The 20,112-nt window shown below is 65.8% G+C and overlaps 1 protein-coding gene across 5 annotated transcripts in view; it reads left to right on the top strand.

The window, feature by feature from the left end:
* RABEP2 (rabaptin, RAB GTPase binding effector protein 2) overlaps positions 1-18,515 on the top strand; it is a 42,617-nt gene extending 24,102 nt beyond the window's left edge. For 2 of the 5 annotated variants that reach the window (XM_075917742.1, XM_075917745.1), the window contains exons 6-14: positions 9,115-9,219; positions 9,307-9,405; positions 9,502-9,633; positions 14,683-14,860; positions 14,954-14,965; positions 15,046-15,101; positions 15,212-15,301; positions 17,749-17,865; positions 17,992-18,515. In XM_075917742.1, coding sequence (XP_075773857.1) covers positions 9,115-9,219; positions 9,307-9,405; positions 9,502-9,633; positions 14,683-14,860; positions 14,954-14,965; positions 15,046-15,101; positions 15,212-15,301; positions 17,749-17,865; positions 17,992-18,093 — 891 coding nt within the window. In that variant the 3' untranslated portion in view covers positions 18,094-18,515. Of the gene's footprint in view, positions 1-9,114; positions 9,220-9,306; positions 9,406-9,501; positions 9,634-14,682; positions 14,966-15,045; positions 15,102-15,211; positions 15,302-17,748; positions 17,866-17,991 lie in introns of all 5 variants that reach the window. The other 3 variants (XM_075917741.1, XM_075917743.1, XM_075917744.1) reach the window with 2 other exon arrangements.
* Positions 18,516-20,112: the final 1,597 nt, after the last annotated feature.

Here is a 20,112-nt window from a genome sequence, read left to right as displayed (position 1 = left end):
ACCCCCCACTGCATCACAAGCGCCCTCTCACAGAGCTGGGGGTGGTGCTGAACAGAGGTACCCGTACACACACACACAGTGAATATACCGACTCCCCCACTGCATCACAAGCGCCCTCTCACAGAGCTGGGGGTGGTGCTGAACAGGGGTACCCATACACACACACAGTGAATATACCGACACCCCCACTGCATCACAAGCGCCCTCTCACAGAGCTGGGGGTGGTGCTGAACAGGGGTACCCATACACACACACAGTGAATATACCGACACCCCCACTGCATCACAAGCGCCCTCTCACAGAGCTGGGGGTGGTGCTGAACAGGGGTACCCATAAACACACACAGTGAATATACCGACACCCCCCTGCATCACAAGCGCCCTCTCACAGAGCTGGGGGTGGTGCTGAACAGGGGTACCCATACACACACACACTGAATATACCGACACCCTGACTGCATCACAAGCGCCCTCTCACAGAGCTGGGGGTGGTGCTGAACAGGGGTACCCATACACACACACAGTGAATATACCGACACCCCCCTGCATCACAAGCGCCCTCTCACAGAGCTGGGGGTGGTGCTGAACAGGGGTACCCATACACACACACAGTGAATATACCGACACCCCCACTGCATCACAAGCGCCCTCACAGAGCTGGGGGTGGTGCTGAACAGGGGTACCCATACACACACACAGTGAATATACCGACACCCTGACTGCATCACAAGCGCCCTCTCACAGAGCTGGGGGTGGTGCTGAACAGGGGTACCCATACACACACACAGTGAATATACCGACACCCCCCTGCATCACAAGCGCCCTCTCACAGAGCTGGGGGTGGTGCTGAACAGGGGTACCCATACACACACACAGTGAATATACCGACACCCCCACTGCATCACAAGCGCCCTCACAGAGCTGGGGGTGGTGCTGAACAGGGGTACCCATACACACACACAGTGAATATACCGACACCCCCACTGCATCACAAGCGCCCTCTCACAGAGCTGGGGGTGGTGCTGAACAGAGGTACCCATACACACACACAGTGAATATACCGACACCCCCACTGCATCACAAGCGCCCTCTCACAGAGCTGGGGGTGGTGCTGAACAGGGGTACCCATACACACACACAGTGAATATACCGACACCCCCACTGCATCACAAGCGCCCTCTCACAGAGCTGGGGGTGGTGCTGAACAGGGGTACCCATAAACACACACAGTGAATATACCGACACCCCCCTGCATCACAAGCGCCCTCTCACAGAGCTGGGGGTGGTGCTGAACAGGGGTACCCATACACACACACACTGAATATACCGACACCCTGACTGCATCACAAGCGCCCTCTCACAGAGCTGGGGGTGGTGCTGAACAGGGGTACCCATACACACACACAGTGAATATACCGACACCCCCCTGCATCACAAGCGCCCTCTCACAGAGCTGGGGGTGGTGCTGAACAGGGGTACCCATACACACACACAGTGAATATACCGACACCCCCACTGCATCACAAGCGCCCTCACAGAGCTGGGGGTGGTGCTGAACAGGGGTACCCATACACACACACAGTGAATATACCGACACCCTGACTGCATCACAAGCGCCCTCTCACAGAGCTGGGGGTGGTGCTGAACAGGGGTACCCATACACACACACAGTGAATATACCGACACCCCCCTGCATCACAAGCGCCCTCTCACAGAGCTGGGGTTGGTGCTGAACAGGGGTACCCATACACACACACAGTGAATATACCGACACCCCCACTGCATCACAAGCGCCCTCTCACAGAGCTGGGGGTGGTGCTGAACAGGGGTACCCATACACACACACAGTGAATATACCGACACCCTGACTGCATCACAAGCGCCCTCTCACAGAGCTGGGGGTGGTGCTGAACAGGGGTACCCATACACACACACAGTGAATATACCGACACCCCCACTGCATCACAAGCGCCCTCTCACAGAGCTGGGGGTGGTGCTGAACAGAGGTACCCATACACACACACAGTGAATATACCGACACCCCCACTGCATCACAAGCGCCCTCTCACAGAGCTGGGGGTGGTGCTGAACAGGGGTACCCATACACACACACAGTGAATATACCGACACCCCCACTGCATCACAAGCGCCCTCTCACAGAGCTGGGGGTGGTGCTGAACAGGGGTACCCATACACACACACAGTGAATATACCGACACCCCCACTGCATCACAAGCGCCCTCTCACAGAGCTGGGGGTGGTGCTGAACAGGGGTACCCATACACACACACAGTGAATATACCGACACCCTGACTGCATCACAAGCGCCCTCTCACAGAGCTGGGGGTGGTGCTGAACAGGGGTACCCATACACACACACAGTGAATATACCGACACCCTGACTGCATCACAAGCGCCCTCTCACAGAGCTGGGGGTGGTGCTGAACAGGGGTACCCATACACACACACAGTGAATATACCGACACCCTGACTGCATCACAAGCGCCCTCTCACAGAGCTGGGGGTGGTGCTGAACAGGGGTACCCATACACACACGCAGTGAATATACCGACACCCCCACTGCATCACAAGCGCCCTCTCACAGAGCTGGGGGTGGTGCTGAACAGAGGTACCCATACACACACACAGTGAATATACCGACACCCCCACTGCATCACAAGCGCCCTCTCACAGAGCTGGGGGTGGTGCTGAACAGGGGTACCCATACACACACACAGTGAATATACCGACACCCTGACTGCATCACAAGCGCCCTCTCACAGAGCTGGGGGTGGTGCTGAACAGGGGTACCCATACACACACACAGTGAATATACCGACACCCCCACTGCATCACAAGCGCCCTCTCACAGAGCTGGGGGTGGTGCTGAACAGGGGTACCCATACACACACACAGTGAATATACCGACACCCTGACTGCATCACAAGCGCCCTCTCACAGCTGCGGACAGGACGCAGCTCAGAGATGGCTATAGCTCTACCAAGGAGGTGACAGAATCTCTCACCACTTACTTTGCAAAGTAGACAACAAACACCACTTGATTTGTGCTGCTAAGAAGGAGTCAGGGTGACTTGCAGGGCAGACTTCTACAGAACTTCTACTTCTGCTTTTCTTGTATAGGCCTTACCACCAGCATTCTACTTATACTAGTGCTAATATACCACATTGACGCTCCAAGAATGGAGGGTCAGGAGGTGATTGGGAGGGCAGCAGGACTGTGAGGGTGCAGATCTTGCAGGGAGAAGTGTGGGGAGTGGGCAGTGGGGTGCAGACCCTGGGGGGAGCAAAGCAGCAGGACTGTGAGGGTGCAGATCTTGCAGGGAGAAGTGTGGGGAGCAGGCAGAGGGGTGCAGACCCTGGGGGGGAGCAAAGCAGCAGGACTGTGAGGGTGCAGATTTTGCAGGGAGAAGTGTGGGGAGCGGGCAGAGGGGTGCAGACCCTGGGGGTGGAGCAAAGCAGCAGGACTGTGAGGGTGCAGATTTTGCAGGGAGAAGTGTGGGGAGCGGGCAGAGGGGTGCAGACCCTGGGGGGGAGCAAAGCAGCAGGACTGTGAGGGTGCAGATCTTGCAGGGAGAAGTGTGGGGAGCGGGCAGTGGGGTTCAGACCCTGGGGGGGAACAAAGCAGCAGGACTGTGAGGGTGCAGATCTTGCAGGGAGAAGTGTGGGGAGCGGGCAGTGGGGTGCAGACCCTGGGGGGGAGCAAAGCAGCAGGACTGTGAGGGTGCAGATCTTGCAGGGAGAAGTGTGGGGAGTGAGCAGAGGGGTGCAGACCCTGGGGGGGAGCAAAGCAGCAGGACTGTGAGGGTGCAGATCTTGCAGGGAGAAGTGTGGGGAGCGGGCAGAGGGGTGCAGACCCTGGGGGGGAGCAAAGCAGCAGGACTGTGAGGGTGCAGATCTTGCAGGGAGAAGTGTGGGGAGCGGGCAGTGGGGTGCAGACCCTGGGGGGGAGCAAAGCAGCAGGACTGTGAGGGTGCAGATCTTGCAGGGAGAAGTGTGGGGAGTGAGCAGAGGGGTGCAGACCCTGGGGGGGAGCAAAGCAGCAGGACTGTGAGGGTGCAGATCTTGCAGGGAGAAGTGTGGGGAGTGAGCAGAGGGGTGCAGACCCTGGGGGGGAGCAAAGCAGCAGGACTGTGAGGGTGCAGATCTTGCAGGGAGAAGTGTGGGGAGCGGGCAGTGGGGTGCAGACCCTGGGGGGGAGCAAAGCAGCAGGACTGTGAGGGTGCAGATCTTGCAGGGAGAAGTGTGGGGAGCGGGCAGAGGGGTGCAGACCCTGGGGGGGAGCAAAGCAGCAGGACTGTGAGGGTGCAGATCTTGCAGGGAGAAGTGTGGGGAGCGGGCAGTGGGGTGCAGACCCTGGGGGGAGCAAAGCAGCAGGACTGTGAGGGTGCAGATCTTGCAGGGAGAAGTGTGGGGAGCGGGCAGTGGGGTGCAGACCCTGGGGGGAGCAAAGCAGCAGGACTGTGAGGGTGCAGATCTTGCAGGGAGAAGTGTGGGGAGCGGGCAGAGGGGTGCAGACCCTGGGGGGGAGCAAAGCAGCAGGACTGTGAGGGTGCAGATCTTGCAGGGAGAAGTGTGGGGAGTGGGCAGTGGGGTGCAGACCCTGGGAGGGAGCAAAGCAGCAGGACTGTGAGGGTGCAGATCTTGCAGGGAGAAGTGTGGGGAGTGGGCAGTGGGGTGCAGACCCTGGGAGGGAGCAAAGCAGCAGGACTGTGAGGGTGCAGATCTTGCACGGAGACGTGTGGGGAGTGGGCAGAGGGGTGCAGACCCTGGGGGGGAGCAAAGCAGCAGGACTGTGAGGGTGCAGATCTTGCAGGGAGAAGTGTGGGGAGTGGGCAGTGGGGTGCAGACCCTGGGGGGGAGCAAAGCAGCAGGACTGTGAGGGTGCAGATCTTGCAGGGAGAAGTGTGGGGAGTGGGCAGTGGGGTGCAGACCCTGGGAGGGAGCAAAGCAGCAGGACTGTGAGGGTGCAGATCTTGCAGGGAGAAGTGTGGGGAGCGGGCAGAGGGGTGCAGACCCTGGGGGGAGCAAAGCAGCAGGACTGTGAGGGTGCAGATCTTGCAGGGAGAAGTGTGGGGAGCGGGCAGAGGGGTGCAGACCCTGGGGGGAGCAAAGCAGCAGGACTGTGAGGGTGCAGATCTTGCAGGGAGAAGTGTGGGGAGCGGGCAGAGAGGTGCAGACCCTGGGGGGAGCAAAGCAGCAGGACTGTGAGGGTGCAGATCTTGCACGGAGACGTGTGGGGAGTGGGCAGAGGGGTGCAGACCCTGGGGGGAGCAAAGCAGCAGGACTGTGAGGGTGCAGATCTTGCAGGGAGAAGTGTGGGGAGCGGGCAGTGGGGTGCAGACCCTGGGGGGAGCAAAGCAGCAGGACTGTGAGGGTGCAGATCTTGCAGGGAGAAGTGTGGGGAGCGGGCAGAGGGGTGCAGACCCTGGGGGGAGCAAAGCAGCAGGACTGTGAGGGTGCAGATCTTGCAGGGAGAAGTGTGGGGAGCGGGCAGAGGGGTGCAGACCCTGGGGGGAGCAAAGCAGCAGGACTGTGAGGGTGCAGATCTTGCAGGGAGAAGTGTGGGGAGCGGGCAGAGAGGTGCAGACCCTGGGGGGAGCAAAGCAGCAGGACTGTGAGGGTGCAGATCTTGCACGGAGACGTGTGGGGAGTGGGCAGAGGGGTGCAGACCCTGGGGGGAGCAAAGCAGCAGGACTGTGAGGGTGCAGATCTTGCAGGGAGAAGTGTGGGGAGCGGGCAGTGGGGTGCAGACCCTGGGGGGAGCAAAGCAGCAGGACTGTGAGGGTGCAGATCTTGCAGGGAGAAGTGTGGGGAGCGGGCAGAGGGGTGCAGACCCTGGGGGGAGCAAAGCAGCAGGACTGTGAGGGTGCAGATCTTGCAGGGAGAAGTGTGGGGAGTGGGCAGTGGGGTGCAGACCCTGGGGGGAGCAAAGCAGCAGGACTGTGAGGGTGCAGATCTTGCAGGGAGAAGTGTGGGGAGTGGGCAGAGGGTTGCAGACCCTGGGGGGGAGCAAAGCAGCAGGACTGTGAGGGTGCAGATCTTGCAGGGAGAAGTGTGGGGAGTGGGCAGAGGGGTGCAGACCCTGGGGGGGAGCAAAGCAGCAGGACTGTGAGGGTGCAGATCTTGCAGGGAGAAGTGTGGGGAGTGGGCAGTGGGGTGCAGACCCTGGGGGGGAGCAAAGCAGCAGGACTGTGAGGGTGCAGATCTTGCAGGGAGAAGTGTGGGGAGCGGGCAGTGGGGTGCAGACCCTGGGGGGAGCAAAGCAGCAGGACTGTGAGGGTGCAGATCTTGCAGGGAGAAGTGTGGGGAGTGGGCAGTGGGGTGCAGACCCTGGGGGGGAGCAAAGCAGCAGGACTGTGAGGGTGCAGATCTTGCAGGGAGAAGTGTGGGGAGCGGGCAGTGGGGTTCAGACCCTGGGGGGGAGCAAAGCAGCAGGACTGTGAGGGTGCAGATCTTGCAGGGAGAAGTGTGGGGAGTGGGCAGAGGGGTGCAGACCCTGGGAGGGAGCAAAGCAGCAGGACTGTGAGGGTGCAGATCTTGCAGGGAGAAGTGTGGGGAGCGGGCAGAGGGGTGCAGACCCTGGGGGGGAGCAAAGCAGCAGGACTGTGAGGGTGCAGATCTTGCAGGGAGAAGTGTGGGGAGCGGGCAGTGGGGTGCAGACCCTGGGGGGGAGCAAAGCAGCAGGACTGTGAGGGTGCAGATCTTGCAGGGAGAAGTGTGGGGAGTGGGCAGTGGGGTGCAGACCCTGGGGGGGAGCAAAGCAGCAGGACTGTGAGGGTGCAGATCTTGCAGGGAGAAATGTGGGGAGCGGGCAGAGGGGTGCAGACCCTGGGGGGGAGCAAAGCAGCAGGACTGTGAGGGTGCAGATCTTGCAGGGAGAAGTGTGGGGAGTGAGCAGAGGGGTGCAGACCCTGGGGGGGAGCAAAGCAGCAGGACTGTGAGGGTGCAGATCTTGCAGGGAGAAGTGTGGGGAGTGGGCAGAGGGGTGCAGACCCTGGGGGGGAGCAAAGCAGCAGGACTGTGAGGGTGCAGATCTTGCAGGGAGAAGTGTGGGGAGCGGGCAGTGGGGTGCAGACCCTGGGGGGGAGCAAAGCAGCAGGACTGTGAGGGTGCAGATCTTGCAGGGAGAAGTGTGGGGAGCGGGCAGTGGGGTGCAGACCCTGGGGGGAGCAAAGCAGCAGGACTGTGAGGGTGCAGATCTTGCAGGGAGAAGTGTGGGGAGTGGGCAGAGGGGTGCAGACCCTGGGGGGGAGCAAAGCAGCAGGACTGTGAGGGTGCAGATCTTGCAGGGAGAGGTGTGGGGAGCGGGCAGTGGGGTGCAGACCCTGGGGGGGAGCAAAGCAGCAGGACTGTGAGGGTGCAGATCTTGCAGGGAGAAGTGTGGGGAGCGGGCAGTGGGGTGTAGACCCTGGGGGGGAGCAAAGCAGCAGGACTGTGAGGGTGCAGATCTTGCAGGGAGAAGTGTGGGGAGCGGGCAGTGGGGTGCAGACCCTGGGGGGAGCAAAGCAGCAGGACTGTGAGGGTGCAGATCTTGCAGGGAGAAGTGTGGGGAGCGGGCAGTGGGGTGCAGACCCTGGGGGGGAGCAAAGCAGCAGGACTGTGAGGGTGCAGATCTTGCAGGGAGAAGTGTGGGGAGCGGGCAGTGGGGTGCAGACCCTGGGGGGGAGCAAAGCAGCAGGACTGTGAGGGTGCAGATCTTGCAGGGAGAAGTGTGGGGAGTGGGCAGTGGGGTGCAGACCCTGGGGGGGAGCAAAGCAGCAGGACTGTGAGGGTGCAGATCTTGCAGGGAGAAGTGTGGGGAGCGGGCAGTGGGGTTCAGACCCTGGGGGGGAGCAAAGCAGCAGGACTGTGAGGGTGCAGATCTTGCAGGGAGAAGTGTGGGGAGCGGGCAGTGGGGTGCAGACCCTGGGGGGGAGCAAAGCAGCAGGACTGTGAGGGTGCAGATCTTGCAGGGAGAAGTGTGGGGAGTGAGCAGAGGGGTGCAGACCCTGGGGGGGAGCAAAGCAGCAGGACTGTGAGGGTGCAGATCTTGCAGGGAGAAGTGTGGGGAGTGGGCAGTGGGGTGCAGACCCTGGGGGGGAGCAAAGCAGCAGAACTGTGAGGGTGCAGATCTTGCAGGGAGAAGTGTGGGGAGTGGGCAGTGGGGTGCAGACCCTGGGGGGGAGCAAAGCAGCAGGACTGTGAGGGTGCAGATCTTGCAGGGAGAAGTGTGGGGAGCGGGCAGAGGGTTGCAGACCCTGGGGGGGAGCAAAGCAGCAGGACTGTGAGGGTGCAGATCTTGCAGGGAGAAGTGTGGGGAGCGGGCAGAGGGGTGCAGACCCTGGGGGGGAGCAAAGCAGCAGGACTGTGAGGGTGCAGATCTTGCAGGGAGAAGTGTGGGGAGCGGGCAGAGGGTTGCAGACCCTGGGGGGGAGCAAAGCAGCAGGACTGTGAGGGTGCAGATCTTGCAGGGAGAAGTGTGGGGAGTGGGCAGTGGGGTGCAGACCCTGGGGGGGAGCAAAGCAGCAGGACTGTGAGGGTGCAGATCTTGCAGGGAGAAGTGTGGGGAGCGGGCAGAGGGGTGCAGACCCTGGGGGGGAGCAAAGCAGCAGGACTGTGAGGGTGCAGATCTTGCAGGGAGAAGTGTGGGGAGTGGGCAGAGGGGTGCAGACCCTGGGGGGGAGCAAAGCAGCAGGACTGTGAGGGTGCAGATCTTGCAGGGAGAAATGTGGGGAGTGGGCAGAGGGGTGCAGACCCTGGGGGGGAGCAAAGCAGCAGGACTGTGAGGGTGCAGATCTTGCAGGGAGAAGTGTGGGGAGTGGGCAGAGGGGTGCAGACCCTGGGGGAGAGCAAAGCAGCAGGACTGTGAGGGTGCAGATCTTGCAGGGAGAAGTGTGGGGAGTGGGCAGAGGGGTGCAGACCCTGGGGGAGAGCAAAGCAGCAGGACTGTGAGGGTGCAGATCTTGCAGGGAGAAGTGTGGGGAGTGGGCAGAGGGGTGCAGACCCTGGGGGGAGCAAAGCAGCAGGACTGGGGGGTACAGACCCTGGGGAGGAGGTGATGGATCTGGGCAGGGAATGTGGCTTGGACAGGGTGACCTGAGATTTTGCCCCCCAGGTCAAGCAGTACCAGGAGTCCCTGCAGCAGCTGGAGGTGGTGACCCAGGAGAAGCGGGGACTGCAGGAGGCACTGAGACGGAGCAGTGAGGACTGTGCCAAGCAGGTGCCATGGACAGCTGCCCCTCCCCCAGCCCCGTAGCCCCTTTCCCCGGGCCAGGCTGGCTTGTGCTGATGGCTGAGTCTCCCCCAGGTGCTGGTGCTGCTGGATCAGATCCAGAACTCGGAGCAGCTGCTGCAGAACCTGCAGGCGACCGTGTGGCAGACCCAGCACCGGACCCAGGAGCAGATAGTGAGCAGGGGGTGCCTGGGAGGGCCGGGATCCATGGTGGGGCACTGGGGAAGGCCATGAGTTGGGGCCTGGTCCAATCTCTGCTCATCCCCCCAGGCTGACCTGGCATCATCCCACAAGCGGCTGAGCTACGAGGTGCAGCGGCTGAGCGAGGAGAATGAAGGCCTGCGGGGCTCCCGTGCCCCCCTGACGCCCACGGAGCAGCCCTCGCTGCCCAGCTCTGTGCAGGTACCTGGTGGGGATTCCAGGCCGTCTCCCTGACCTGCCCGGGGCCATTGGGTGCACCCTCTGCCCCTGCAGTCCCCCCACAAGTTGGAGGGGGTAGTAGGAGTGTATATGGAATGTGAGTCTCAACCCCAGGAGCTGCAGGCACTGGTGTGGTGGCGGGGGGTATGAATGGGTGCCAGGGTACAGCTGGGCGGGGAGGGGAGCAGCTGAGCACAGTGGGGGTGGAGGTACAGCTCGCTCTCCCCCCCAGGAGCTGCAGGCACTGGTGTGGTGGCGGGGGGTATGAATGGGTGCCAGGGTACAGCTGGGCGGGGAGGGGAGCAGCTGAGCACAGTGGGGGTGGAGGTACAGCTCGCTCTCCCCCCCAGGAGCTGCAGGCACTGGTGTGGTGGCGGGGGGTATGAATGGGTGCCAGGGTACAGCTGGGCAGGGAGGGGAGCAGCTGAGCACAGTGGGGGTGGAGGTACAGCTCGCTCTCCCCCCCCAGGAGCTGCAGGCACTGGTGCGGTGGCGAGGGTGTATGTATGGTGCCAGGGTACAGCTGAGCACGGAGGGCGGGGGTACAGCTCGCTCTCCCCCCCAGGAGCTGCAGGCACTGGTGCGGTGGCGAGGGTGTATGTATGGTGCCAGGGTACAGCTCGCTCTCCCCCCCAGGAGCTGCAGGCACTGGTGCGGTGGCGAGGGTGTATGTATGGCGCCAGGATACAGCTGAGCACGGGGGGCGGGGGTACAGCTCGCTCTCCCCCCCAGGAGCTGCAGGCACTGGTGCGGTGGCGAGGGTGTATGTATGGTGCCAGGGTACAGCTCGCTCTCCCCCCCAGGAGCTGCAGGCACTGGTGCGGTGGCGAGGGGATATGAATGGCGCCGGGGTGCAGCTGAGCACGGGGGGCGGGGGTACAGCTCGCTCTCCCCCCCAGGAGCTGCAGGCACTGGTGCGGTGGCGGGGGAGTATGTATGGCGCCAGGGTACAGCTCGCTCTCCCCCCCAGGAGCTGCAGGCACTGGTGCGGTGGCGGGGGGGTATGTATGGCGCCAGGATACAGCTGAGCACGGAGGGCGGGGGTACAGCTCGCTCTCCCCCCCCAGGAGCTGCAGGCACTGGTGCGGTGGCGGGGGGGTATGTATGGCGCCAGGATACAGCTGAGCATGGAGGGCGGGGGTACAGCTCGCTCTCCCCCCCCAGGAGCTGCAGGCACTGGTGCGGTGGCGAGGGTGTATGTATGGTGCCAGGGTACAGCTCGCTCTCCCCCCCAGGAGCTACAGGCACTGGTGCGGTGGCGAGGGTGTATGTATGGCGCCAGGATACAGCTGAGCACGGAGGGCGGGGGTACAGCTCGCTCTCCCCCCCAGGAGCTGCAGGCACTGGTGCGGTGGCGGGGGGGTATGTATGGCGCCAGGATACAGCTGAGCACGGAGGGCGGGGGTACAGCTCGCTCTCCCCCCCCAGGAGCTGCAGGCACTGGTGCGGTGGCGAGGGTGTATGTATGGCGCCAGGATACAGCTGAGCATGGAGGGCGGGGGTACAGCTCGCTCTCCCACCCCAGGAGCTGCAGGCACTGGTGCGGTGGCGAGGGTGTATGTATGGCGCCAGGATACAGCTGAGCACGGAGGGCGGGGGTACAGCTCGCTCTCCCCCCAGGAGCTACAGGCACTGGTGCGGTGGCGAGGGTGTATGTATGGCGCCAGGATACAGCTGAGCACGGAGGGCGGGGGTACAGCTCGCTCTCCCCCCCAGGAGCTGCAGGCACTGGTGCGGTGGCGAGGGTGTATGTATGGCGCCAGGGTACAGCTGAGCACGGAGGGGGCGGGGGTACAGCTCGCTCTCCCCCCCCAGGAGCTGCAGGCACTGGTGCGGTGGCGAGGGTGTATGTATGGCGCCAGGGTACAGCTGAGCACGGAGGGGGCGGGGGTACAGCTCGCTCTCTCTCCCCCCAGGAGCTGCAGGCACTGGTGCGGTGGCGAGGGTGTATGTATGGTGCCAGGGTACAGCTCGCTTTCCCCCCAGGAGCTGCAGGCACTGGTGCGGTGGCGAGGGTGTATGTATGGTGCCAGGGTACAGCTGAGCACGGGGGGCGGGGGTACAGCTCGCTCTCCCCCCAGGAGCTGCAGGCACTGGTGCGGTAGCGAGGGGGTATGTATGGCGCCAGGGTACAGCTCGCTCTCCCCCCAGGAGCTGCAGGCACTGGTGCGGTGGCGAGGGGGTATGTATGGTGCCAGGGTACAGCTGAGCACGGAGGGCGGGGGTACAGCTCGCTTTCCCCCCCCAGGAGCTGCAGGCACTGGTGCGGTGGCGGGGGGGTATGTATGGTGCCAGGGTACAGCTGAGCACGGGGGGCGGGGGTACAGCTCGCTCTCCCCCCCCCCCAGGAGCTGCAGGCACTGGTGCGGTGGCGAGGGTGTATGTATGGTGCCAGGGTACAGCTGAGCACGGGGGGCGGGAGTACAGCTCGCTCTCCCCCCCCCCAGGAGCTGCAGGCACTGGTGCGGTGGCGAGGGTGTATGTATGGCGCCAGGATACAGCTGAGCACGGGGGGCGGGGGTACAGCTCGCTCTCCCCCCCCAGGAGCTGCAGGCACTGGTGCGGTGGCGAGGGTGTATGTATGGTGCCAGGGTACAGCTGAGCACGGGGGGCGGGGGTACAGCTCGCTCTCCCCCCCCCCAGGAGCTGCAGGCACTGGTGCGGTGGCGAGGGTGTATGTATGGTGCCAGGGTACAGCTCACTCTCCCCCCAGGAGCTGCAGGCACTGGTGCGGTGGCGAGGGTGTATGTATGGTGCCAGGGTACAGCTGAGCACGGGGGGCGGGGGTACAGCTCGCTCTCCCCCCCAGGAGCTGCAGGCACTGGTGCGGTGGCGAGGGTGTATGTATGGTGCCAGGGTACAGCTCACTCTCCCCCCAGGAGCTGCAGGCACTGGTGCGGTGGCGGGGGGGTATGTATGGTGCCAGGGTACAGCTGAGCACGGGGGGCGGGGGTACAGCTCGCTCTCCCCCCCCAGGAGCTGCAGGCACTGGTGCGGTGGCGAGGGTGTATGTATGGCGCCAGGGTACAGCTCGCTCTCCCCCCAGGAGCTGCAGGCACTGGTGCGGTGGCGGGGGGGTATGTATGGTGCCAGGGTACAGCTGAGCACGGGGGGCGGGGGTACAGCTCGCTCTCCCCCCCCAGGAGCTGCAGGCACTGGTGCGGTGGCGGGGGGGTATGTATGGTGCCAGGGTACAGCTGAGCACGGGGGGCGGGGGTACAGCTCGCTCTCCCCCCCCAGGAGCTGCAGGCACTGGTGCGGTGGCGAGGGTGTATGTATGGCGCCAGGGTACAGCTCGCTCTCCCCCCAGGAGCTGCAGGCACTGGTGCGGTGGCGAGGGTGTATGTATGGTGCCAGGGTACAGCTGAGCACGGGGGGCGGGGGTACAGCTCGCTCTCCCCCCCCAGGAGCTGCAGGCACTGGTGCGGTGGCGGGGGGGTATGTATGGTGCCAGGGTACAGCTGAGCACGGGGGGCGGGGGTACAGCTCGCTCTCCCCCCCCAGGAGCTGCAGGCACTGGTGCGGTGGCGGGGGGGTATGTATGGTGCCAGGGTACAGCTGAGCACGGGGGGCGGGGGTACAGCTCGCTCTCCCCCCCCAGGAGCTGCAGGCACTGGTGCGGTGGCGAGGGTGTATGTATGGTGCCAGGGTACAGCTGAGCACGGGGGGCGGGGGTACAGCTCGCTCTCCCCCCCAGGAGCTGCAGGCACTGGTGCGGTGGCGAGGGTGTATGTATGGCGCCAGGATACAGCTGAGCACGGAGGGGGCGGGGGTACAGCTCGCTCTCTCTCCCCCCAGGAGCTGCAGGCACTGGTGTGGTGGCGAGGGTGTATGTATGGTGCCAGGGTACAGCTGAGCACGGGGGGCGGGGGTACAGCTCGCTCTCCCCCCCCCCCAGGAGCTGCAGGCACTGGTGCGGTGGCGAGGGTGTATGTATGGCGCCAGGGTACAGCTCGCTCTCCCCCCAGGAGCTGCAGGCACTGGTGCGGTGGCGAGGGTGTATGTATGGCGCCAGGATACAGCTGAGCACGGAGGGGGCGGGGGTACAGCTCGCTCTCTCTCCCCCCAGGAGCTGCAGGCACTGGTGTGGTGGCGAGGGTGTATGTATGGTGCCAGGGTACAGCTGAGCACGGGGGGCGGGGGTACAGCTCGCTCTCCCCCCCCCCCAGGAGCTGCAGGCACTGGTGCGGTGGCGAGGGTGTATGTATGGCGCCAGGGTACAGCTCGCTCTCCCCCCAGGAGCTGCAGGCACTGGTGCGGTGGCGAGGGTGTATGTATGGCGCCAGGATACAGCTGAGCACGGAGGGGGCGGGGGTACAGCTCGCTCTCTCTCCCCCCAGGAGCTGCAGGCACTGGTGTGGTGGCGAGGGTGTATGTATGGTGCCAGGGTACAGCTCGCTCTCCCCCCCGGAGCTGCAGGCACTGGTGCGGTGGCGGGGGGGTATGTATGGTGCCAGGGTACAGCTGAGCACGGGGGGCGGGGGTACAGCTCACTCTCCCCCCAGGAGCTGCAGGCACTGGTGCGGTGGCGGGGGGGTATGTATGGTGCCAGGGTACAGCTGAGCACGGGGGGCGGGGGTACAGCTCGCTCTCCCCCCCCAGGAGCTGCAGGCACTGGTGCGGTGGCGGGGGGGTATGTATGGTGCCAGGGTACAGCTGAGCACGGGGGGCGGGGGTACAGCTCGCTCTCCCCCCCCAGGAGCTGCAGGCACTGGTGCGGTGGCGGGGGGGTATGTATGGTGCCAGGGTACAGCTGAGCACGGGGGGCGGGGGTACAGCTCGCTCTCCCCCCCCAGGAGCTGCAGGCACTGGTGCGGTGGCGAGGGTGTATGTATGGCGCCAGGGTACAGCTCGCTTTCCCCCCAGGAGCTGCAGGCACTGGTGCGGTGGCGGGGGGGTATGTATGGTGCCAGGGTACAGCTGAGCACGGGGGGCGGGGGTACAGCGCTCTCCCCCCCCAGGAGCTGCAGGCACTGGTGCGGTGGCGAGGGTGTATGTATGGCGCCAGGGTACAGCTCGCTCTCCCCCCAGGAGCTGCAGGCACTGGTGCGCCGGCTGCAGGAGGAGGCTGGGGCCCTGCACCGAAGCAGCGAGCACCAAAGCGAGCGGCTGCGCATCGAGATCGTCACCCTGCGCGAGCGGCTGGAGGAGGAGACGGCTGCCCGGGCCCGGCTGCAGGGTGTTCTGGAGGCCCAGCGCGAGGAGAGCCGTAAGGCGCGGCTGGGCGGGAGGAGGAAGGGCTCTCGGTGTCATGGCTCCCCCTTTGATGTAACGTTCTCTCTCTTTGTTCCCCTCCCCACAGAGCTCCTGGAGGGTAAGTGGGGCACAGAGGGGGGGGGTGTCCGTCTCCTTCCCATTTCCGTGACTGACCCTGCCCCACCTGTCCCCTCGCAGCCTCGCTGTGCAGCGTGCGGTCGGAGATGGAGCGGCTGCAGCAGCAGCTTGGGCAGGTGAGCGAGCGGCTGGGGGTCTGGCAGAGGAGGAGCCCTGCTGAACTCTTCCCATGTGGGCAGGGGGCACCGCCAGGGGGGGCCGTCCGATCACACTGGTTCCCTCCCAGGCTGAGCAGCGGGCAGAGGGGCTGGAGCAGGACGTGCAGAGGCTGCGGGGGGACCTCGCCCAGCGCGACCAGGCCTGGGGACAGGAGAAGGTGAGTGAGCTGAGACACCCCCTCCCTTGGGGGCCCCTCCTGGGCCGGCTGCCCGTGGTCCAAAGGAAGCCTGGGGTGGCTGCCGCTGTCAGGCAAAGGGGAGTTGAATGACGCCGCAAGCTCTGCCCGAGCACCTGGGGGGATGGGCATGTCTGCCCCAGGCAAAGGGGGACTGAGCCCCACACTTGGCTCAGAAAGGCATGGCAGCATTCCTCCTTCAGCGTCCCTCTCTGCAAGCAGAGCCGCCCCCAATGGATACCCACTAGGGGCGGGTGGTTGGTCCCCAGCTGTGACCATATCTCCCCCAGGCTGGGCTGGGCATGGGTACAGAGGTGGAGGGCGGGTTGGTCCCAGGCTGTGACTGTCTCCTCCAGGCCAGGTCGGTGGTGGATACAGAGTTGTGGGGGGGGAGGGGGGTTGGTCCCAGGCTGTGACTGTCTCTCCCCCAGGTCAGGCTGGGGATGGGTACAGAGGAACGGGGTGGGGGTGTTGGTCCCAGGCTGTGACTGTCTCTCCCCCAGGTCAGGCTGGGGATGGGTACAGAGGAACGGGGTGGGGGTGTTGGTCCCAGGCTGTGACTGTCTCTCCTCCAGGTCGGGCTGGGGAGGGGGGTGTTGGTCCCAGGCTGTGACTGTCTCTCCCCCAAGCCGGGCTGGGCGGCAGTGGTCCCAGGCTGTGACTGTCTCTCCCCCAGGTCAGGCTGGGGATGGGTACAGAGGGACGGGGTGGGGGTGTTGGTTCCAGGCTGTGACTGTCTCTCCCCCAAGCCGGGCTGGGCGGCAGTGGTCCCAGGCTGTGACTGTCTCTCCCCCAGGTCAGGCTGGGGATGGGTACAGAGGGACGGGGTGGGGATGTTGGTTCCAGGCTGTGACTGTCTCTCCTCCAGGTCAGGCTGGGGATGGGTACAGAGGGACGGGGTGGGGGTGTTGGTTCCAGGCTGTGACTGTCTCTCCTCCAGGTCAGGCTGGGGATGGGTACAGAGGGACGGGGTGGGGGTGTTGGTTCCAGGCTGTGACTGTCTCTCCCCCAGGTCAGGCTGGGGATGGGTACAGAGGGACGGGGTGGGGGTGTTGGTTCCAGGCTGTGACTGTCTCTCCTCCAGGTCAGGCTGGGGATGGGTACAGAGGGACGGGGTGGGGGTGTTGGTTCCAGGCTGTGACTGTCTCTCCCCCAGGTCAGGCTGGGGATGGGTACAGAGGGACGGGGTGGGGGTGTTGGTTCCAGGCTGTGACTGTCTCTCCTCCAGGTCAGGCTGGGGATGGGTACAGAGGGACGGGGTGGGGGTGTTGGTTCCAGGCTGTGACTGTCTCTCCTCCAGGTCAGGCTGGGGATGGGTACAGAGGGACGGGGTGGGGGTGTTGGTTCCAGGCTGTGACTGTCTCTCCCCCAGGTCAGGCTGGGGATGGGTACAGAGGGACGGGGTGGGGGTGTTGGTTCCAGGCTGTGACTGTCTCTCCTCCAGGTCAGGCTGGGGATGGGTACAGAGGGACGGGGTGGGGGTGTTGGTTCCAGGCTGTGACTGTCTCTCCCCCAGGTCAGGCTGGGGATGGGTACAGAGGGACGGGGTGGGGGTGTTGGTTCCAGGCTGTGACTGTCTCTCCCCCAAGCCGGGCTGGGCGGCAGTGGTCCCAGGCTGTGACTGTCTCTCCCCCAGGTCAGGCTGGGGATGGGTACAGAGGGACGGGGTGGGGATGTTGGTTCCAGGCTGTGACTGTCTCTCCTCCAGGTCAGGCTGGGGATGGGTACAGAGGGACGGGGTGGGGGTGTTGGTTCCAGGCTGTGACTGTCTCTCCTCCAGGTCAGGCTGGGGATGGGTACAGAGGGACGGGGTGGGGGTGTTGGTTCCAGGCTGTGACTGTCTCTCCCCCAGGTCAGGCTGGGGATGGGTACAGAGGGACGGGGTGGGGGTGTTGGTTCCAGGCTGTGACTGTCTCTCCTCCAGGTCAGGCTGGGGATGGGTACAGAGGGACGGGGTGGGGGTGTTGGTTCCAGGCTGTGACTGTCTCTCCCCCAGGTCAGGCTGGGGATGGGTACAGAGGGACGGGGTGGGGGTGTTGGTTCCAGGCTGTGACTGTCTCTCCTCCAGGTCAGGCTGGGGATGGGTACAGAGGGACGGGGTGGGGGTGTTGGTTCCAGGCTGTGACTGTCTCTCCTCCAGGTCAGGCTGGGGATGGGTACAGAGGGACGGGGTGGGGGTGTTGGTTCCAGGCTGTGACTGTCTCTCCCCCAGGTCAGGCTGGGGATGGGTACAGAGGGACGGGGTGGGGGTGTTGGTTCCAGGCTGTGACTGTCTCTCCTCCAGGTCAGGCTGGGATGGGTACAGAGGGACGGGGTGGGGGTGTTGGTTCCAGGGCTGTGACTGTCTCTCCCCCCAGGTCAGGCTGGGGATGGGTACAGAGGGACGGGGTGGGGGTGTTGGTTCCAGGCTGTGACTGTCTCTCCCCCAGGCCAGGCTGGAGGCCCTGCTGGCTGAGCAGCGGGGGAAGCTGCAGCGGTTGCAGGCAGAACTGGACACCAGTGAGCAGGTGCAGAGGGACTTTGTCCGCCTCTCGCAGACTCTGCAGGTACAGGCTGGGGTGTCACGGGGCGGGTCCCACCTGTGCCCTGTGGGGAGGCGCAGGGGTGCATCTGCAGCCCAGGAGCCGGTGGAAACTTGGGAGGGAGCCGCCAATGTCCCTCTTGCCCCTCAGGTGCAGCTGGAACGGATCCGCCAGGCCCCGTCACTGGAGCAGGTGCGCAGCATTGTGGACGGGACGCGGCTGAAGGACGTGGCTGAGCTCAAGGAGCCCTGAGGGGCTGGGACAGCAATGGGGCTTCCCCCTGGGGGGGCGGGGCACAGATGCCATCTCCCCAGGGGGCCATGAGGCTGATCCTTTGCTCCCCGGTAGGGGGCCTTGGACATTGTCTGTGGCCTGATCAGGCTCTGACCCTCATCTCCTACTAACCCCTCCCCAGGCCCCTCTGGGGGATTGGGGAGAGGAGCCCAGCCCCTCCCCCCACTAACCCAAGATGCAGCTTTTGACCATCCCTCCCCCAGGAGGGAGTGAAGACAGTATCTGCTCCTGCCTGTTACTAACACTGAGAAGGGATGTGGGCGCAGGGTGTTCCCCTTGCCCCCGCCAGGCTGGGCCGCCGGGCCCCCAGCTCCCGACACTAACACCTGCCTGTGTGCAGGGGCCGCGGCGCAGGCTAATAAAGGGATTTTTGTAACGTCCCAGCTGCAGCTCGTGTCCGCCTGTCCACGTCCACGTTTGTCACAGCGCAGCTGCCCCGGCAACGGGGGCTACAGGGGAGCGGGGGAGAGGCCAGGCGCAAGTGGAGCCTGTTGCAGAACGAGCCGCCGGGCCTCAGAGCCTGCGGGTGTCCGGGAGGGGCGGGGGGGGGGGGGATTCTGGCTGGTCCCGCCCGGCCGCCCCCGTGTCCGACCCCCGGGGGGGCGGGGGGGGGGATTCTGGCTGGTCCCGCCCGGCCGCCCCGTGTCCGACCCCCGGGGGGGGGCGGGGGGGGGGATTCTGGCTGGTCCCGCCCGGCCGCCCCGTGTCCGACCCCCGGGGGGGGGCGGGGGGGGGGGATTCTGGCTGGTCCCGCCCGGCCCGCCCCCGTGTCCGACCCCCGGGGGGGCGGGGGGGGGGATTCTGGCTGGTCCCGCCCGGCCGCCCCGTGTCCGACCCCCGGGGAGGGCGGGGGGGGGGGATTCTGGCTGGTCCCGCCCGGCCGCCCCGTGTCCGACCCCCGGGGGAGGAGGCGGGGGGGGGATTCTGGCTGGTCCCGCCCGGCCCGCCCCGTGTCCGACCCCCCGGGGGGGGCGGGGGGGGGGATTCTGGCTGGTCCCGCCCGGCCCGCCCCGTGTCCGACCCCCGGGGGGGGCGGGGGGGGGGATTCTGGCTGGTCCCGCCTGGCCGCCCCGTGTCCGACCCCCGGGGGGGCGGGGGGGGGGGATTCTGGCTGGTCCCGCCCGGACCGCCCCCGTGTCCGACCCCCGGGGAGGGCGGGGGGGGGGGGATTCTGGCTGGTCCCGCCCGGCCGCCCCGTGTCCGACCCCCGGGGGAGGCGGGGGGGGGGATTCTGGCTGGTCCCGCCCGGCCGCCCCGTGTCCGACCCCCGGGGAGGGCGGGGGGGGGGGGATTCTGGCTGGTCCCGCCCGGCCGCCCCGTGTCCGACCCCCGGGGGGGGGCGGGGGGGGATTCTGGCTGGTCCCGCCCGGCCGCCCCGTGTCCGACCCCCCGGGGGGGGGCGGGGGGGGATTCTGGCTGGTCCCGCCCAGCCGCCCCGTGTCCGACCCCCGGGGGGGGCGGGGGGGGGATTCTGGCTGGTCCCGCCCGGGCCGCCCCGTGTCCGACCCCCGGGAGGGGGCGGGGGGGGGGATTCTGGCTGGTCCCGCCCGGCCGCCCCGTGTCCGACCCCCGGGGGGGTGGGGGGGGGGGATTCTGGCTGGTCCCGCCCGGTCCGCCCCGTGTCCGACCCCCGGGGGGGGGCAGGGGGGGGGATTCTGGCTGGTCCCGCCCGGGCCGCCCCGTGTCCGCCCCCCGGGGGGGGGCGGATTCTGGCTGGTCCCGCCTGGCCGCCCCGTGTCCGACCCCCGGGGGGGGCGGGGGGGATTCTGGCTGGTCCCGCCTGGCCGCCCCGTGTCCGACCCCCGGGGGGGGCGGGGGGGGGATTCTGGGTGGTCCCGCCCGGCCGCCCCGTGTCCGACCCCCGGGGGGGCGGGGGGGGGGGATTCTGGCTGGTCCCGCCCGGCCGCCCCGTGTCCGACCCCCGGGGGGGCGGGGGGGGGGATTCTGGCTGGTCCCGCCCGGCCGCCCCGTGTCCGA

The sequence above is a fragment of the Pelodiscus sinensis genome, unplaced genomic scaffold, assembly GCF_049634645.1.
Source record: "Pelodiscus sinensis isolate JC-2024 unplaced genomic scaffold, ASM4963464v1 ctg139, whole genome shotgun sequence".
NCBI lineage: Eukaryota > Metazoa > Chordata > Testudines > Trionychidae > Pelodiscus > Pelodiscus sinensis.
This window is presented reverse-complemented; position numbering and strand designations above follow the sequence as displayed.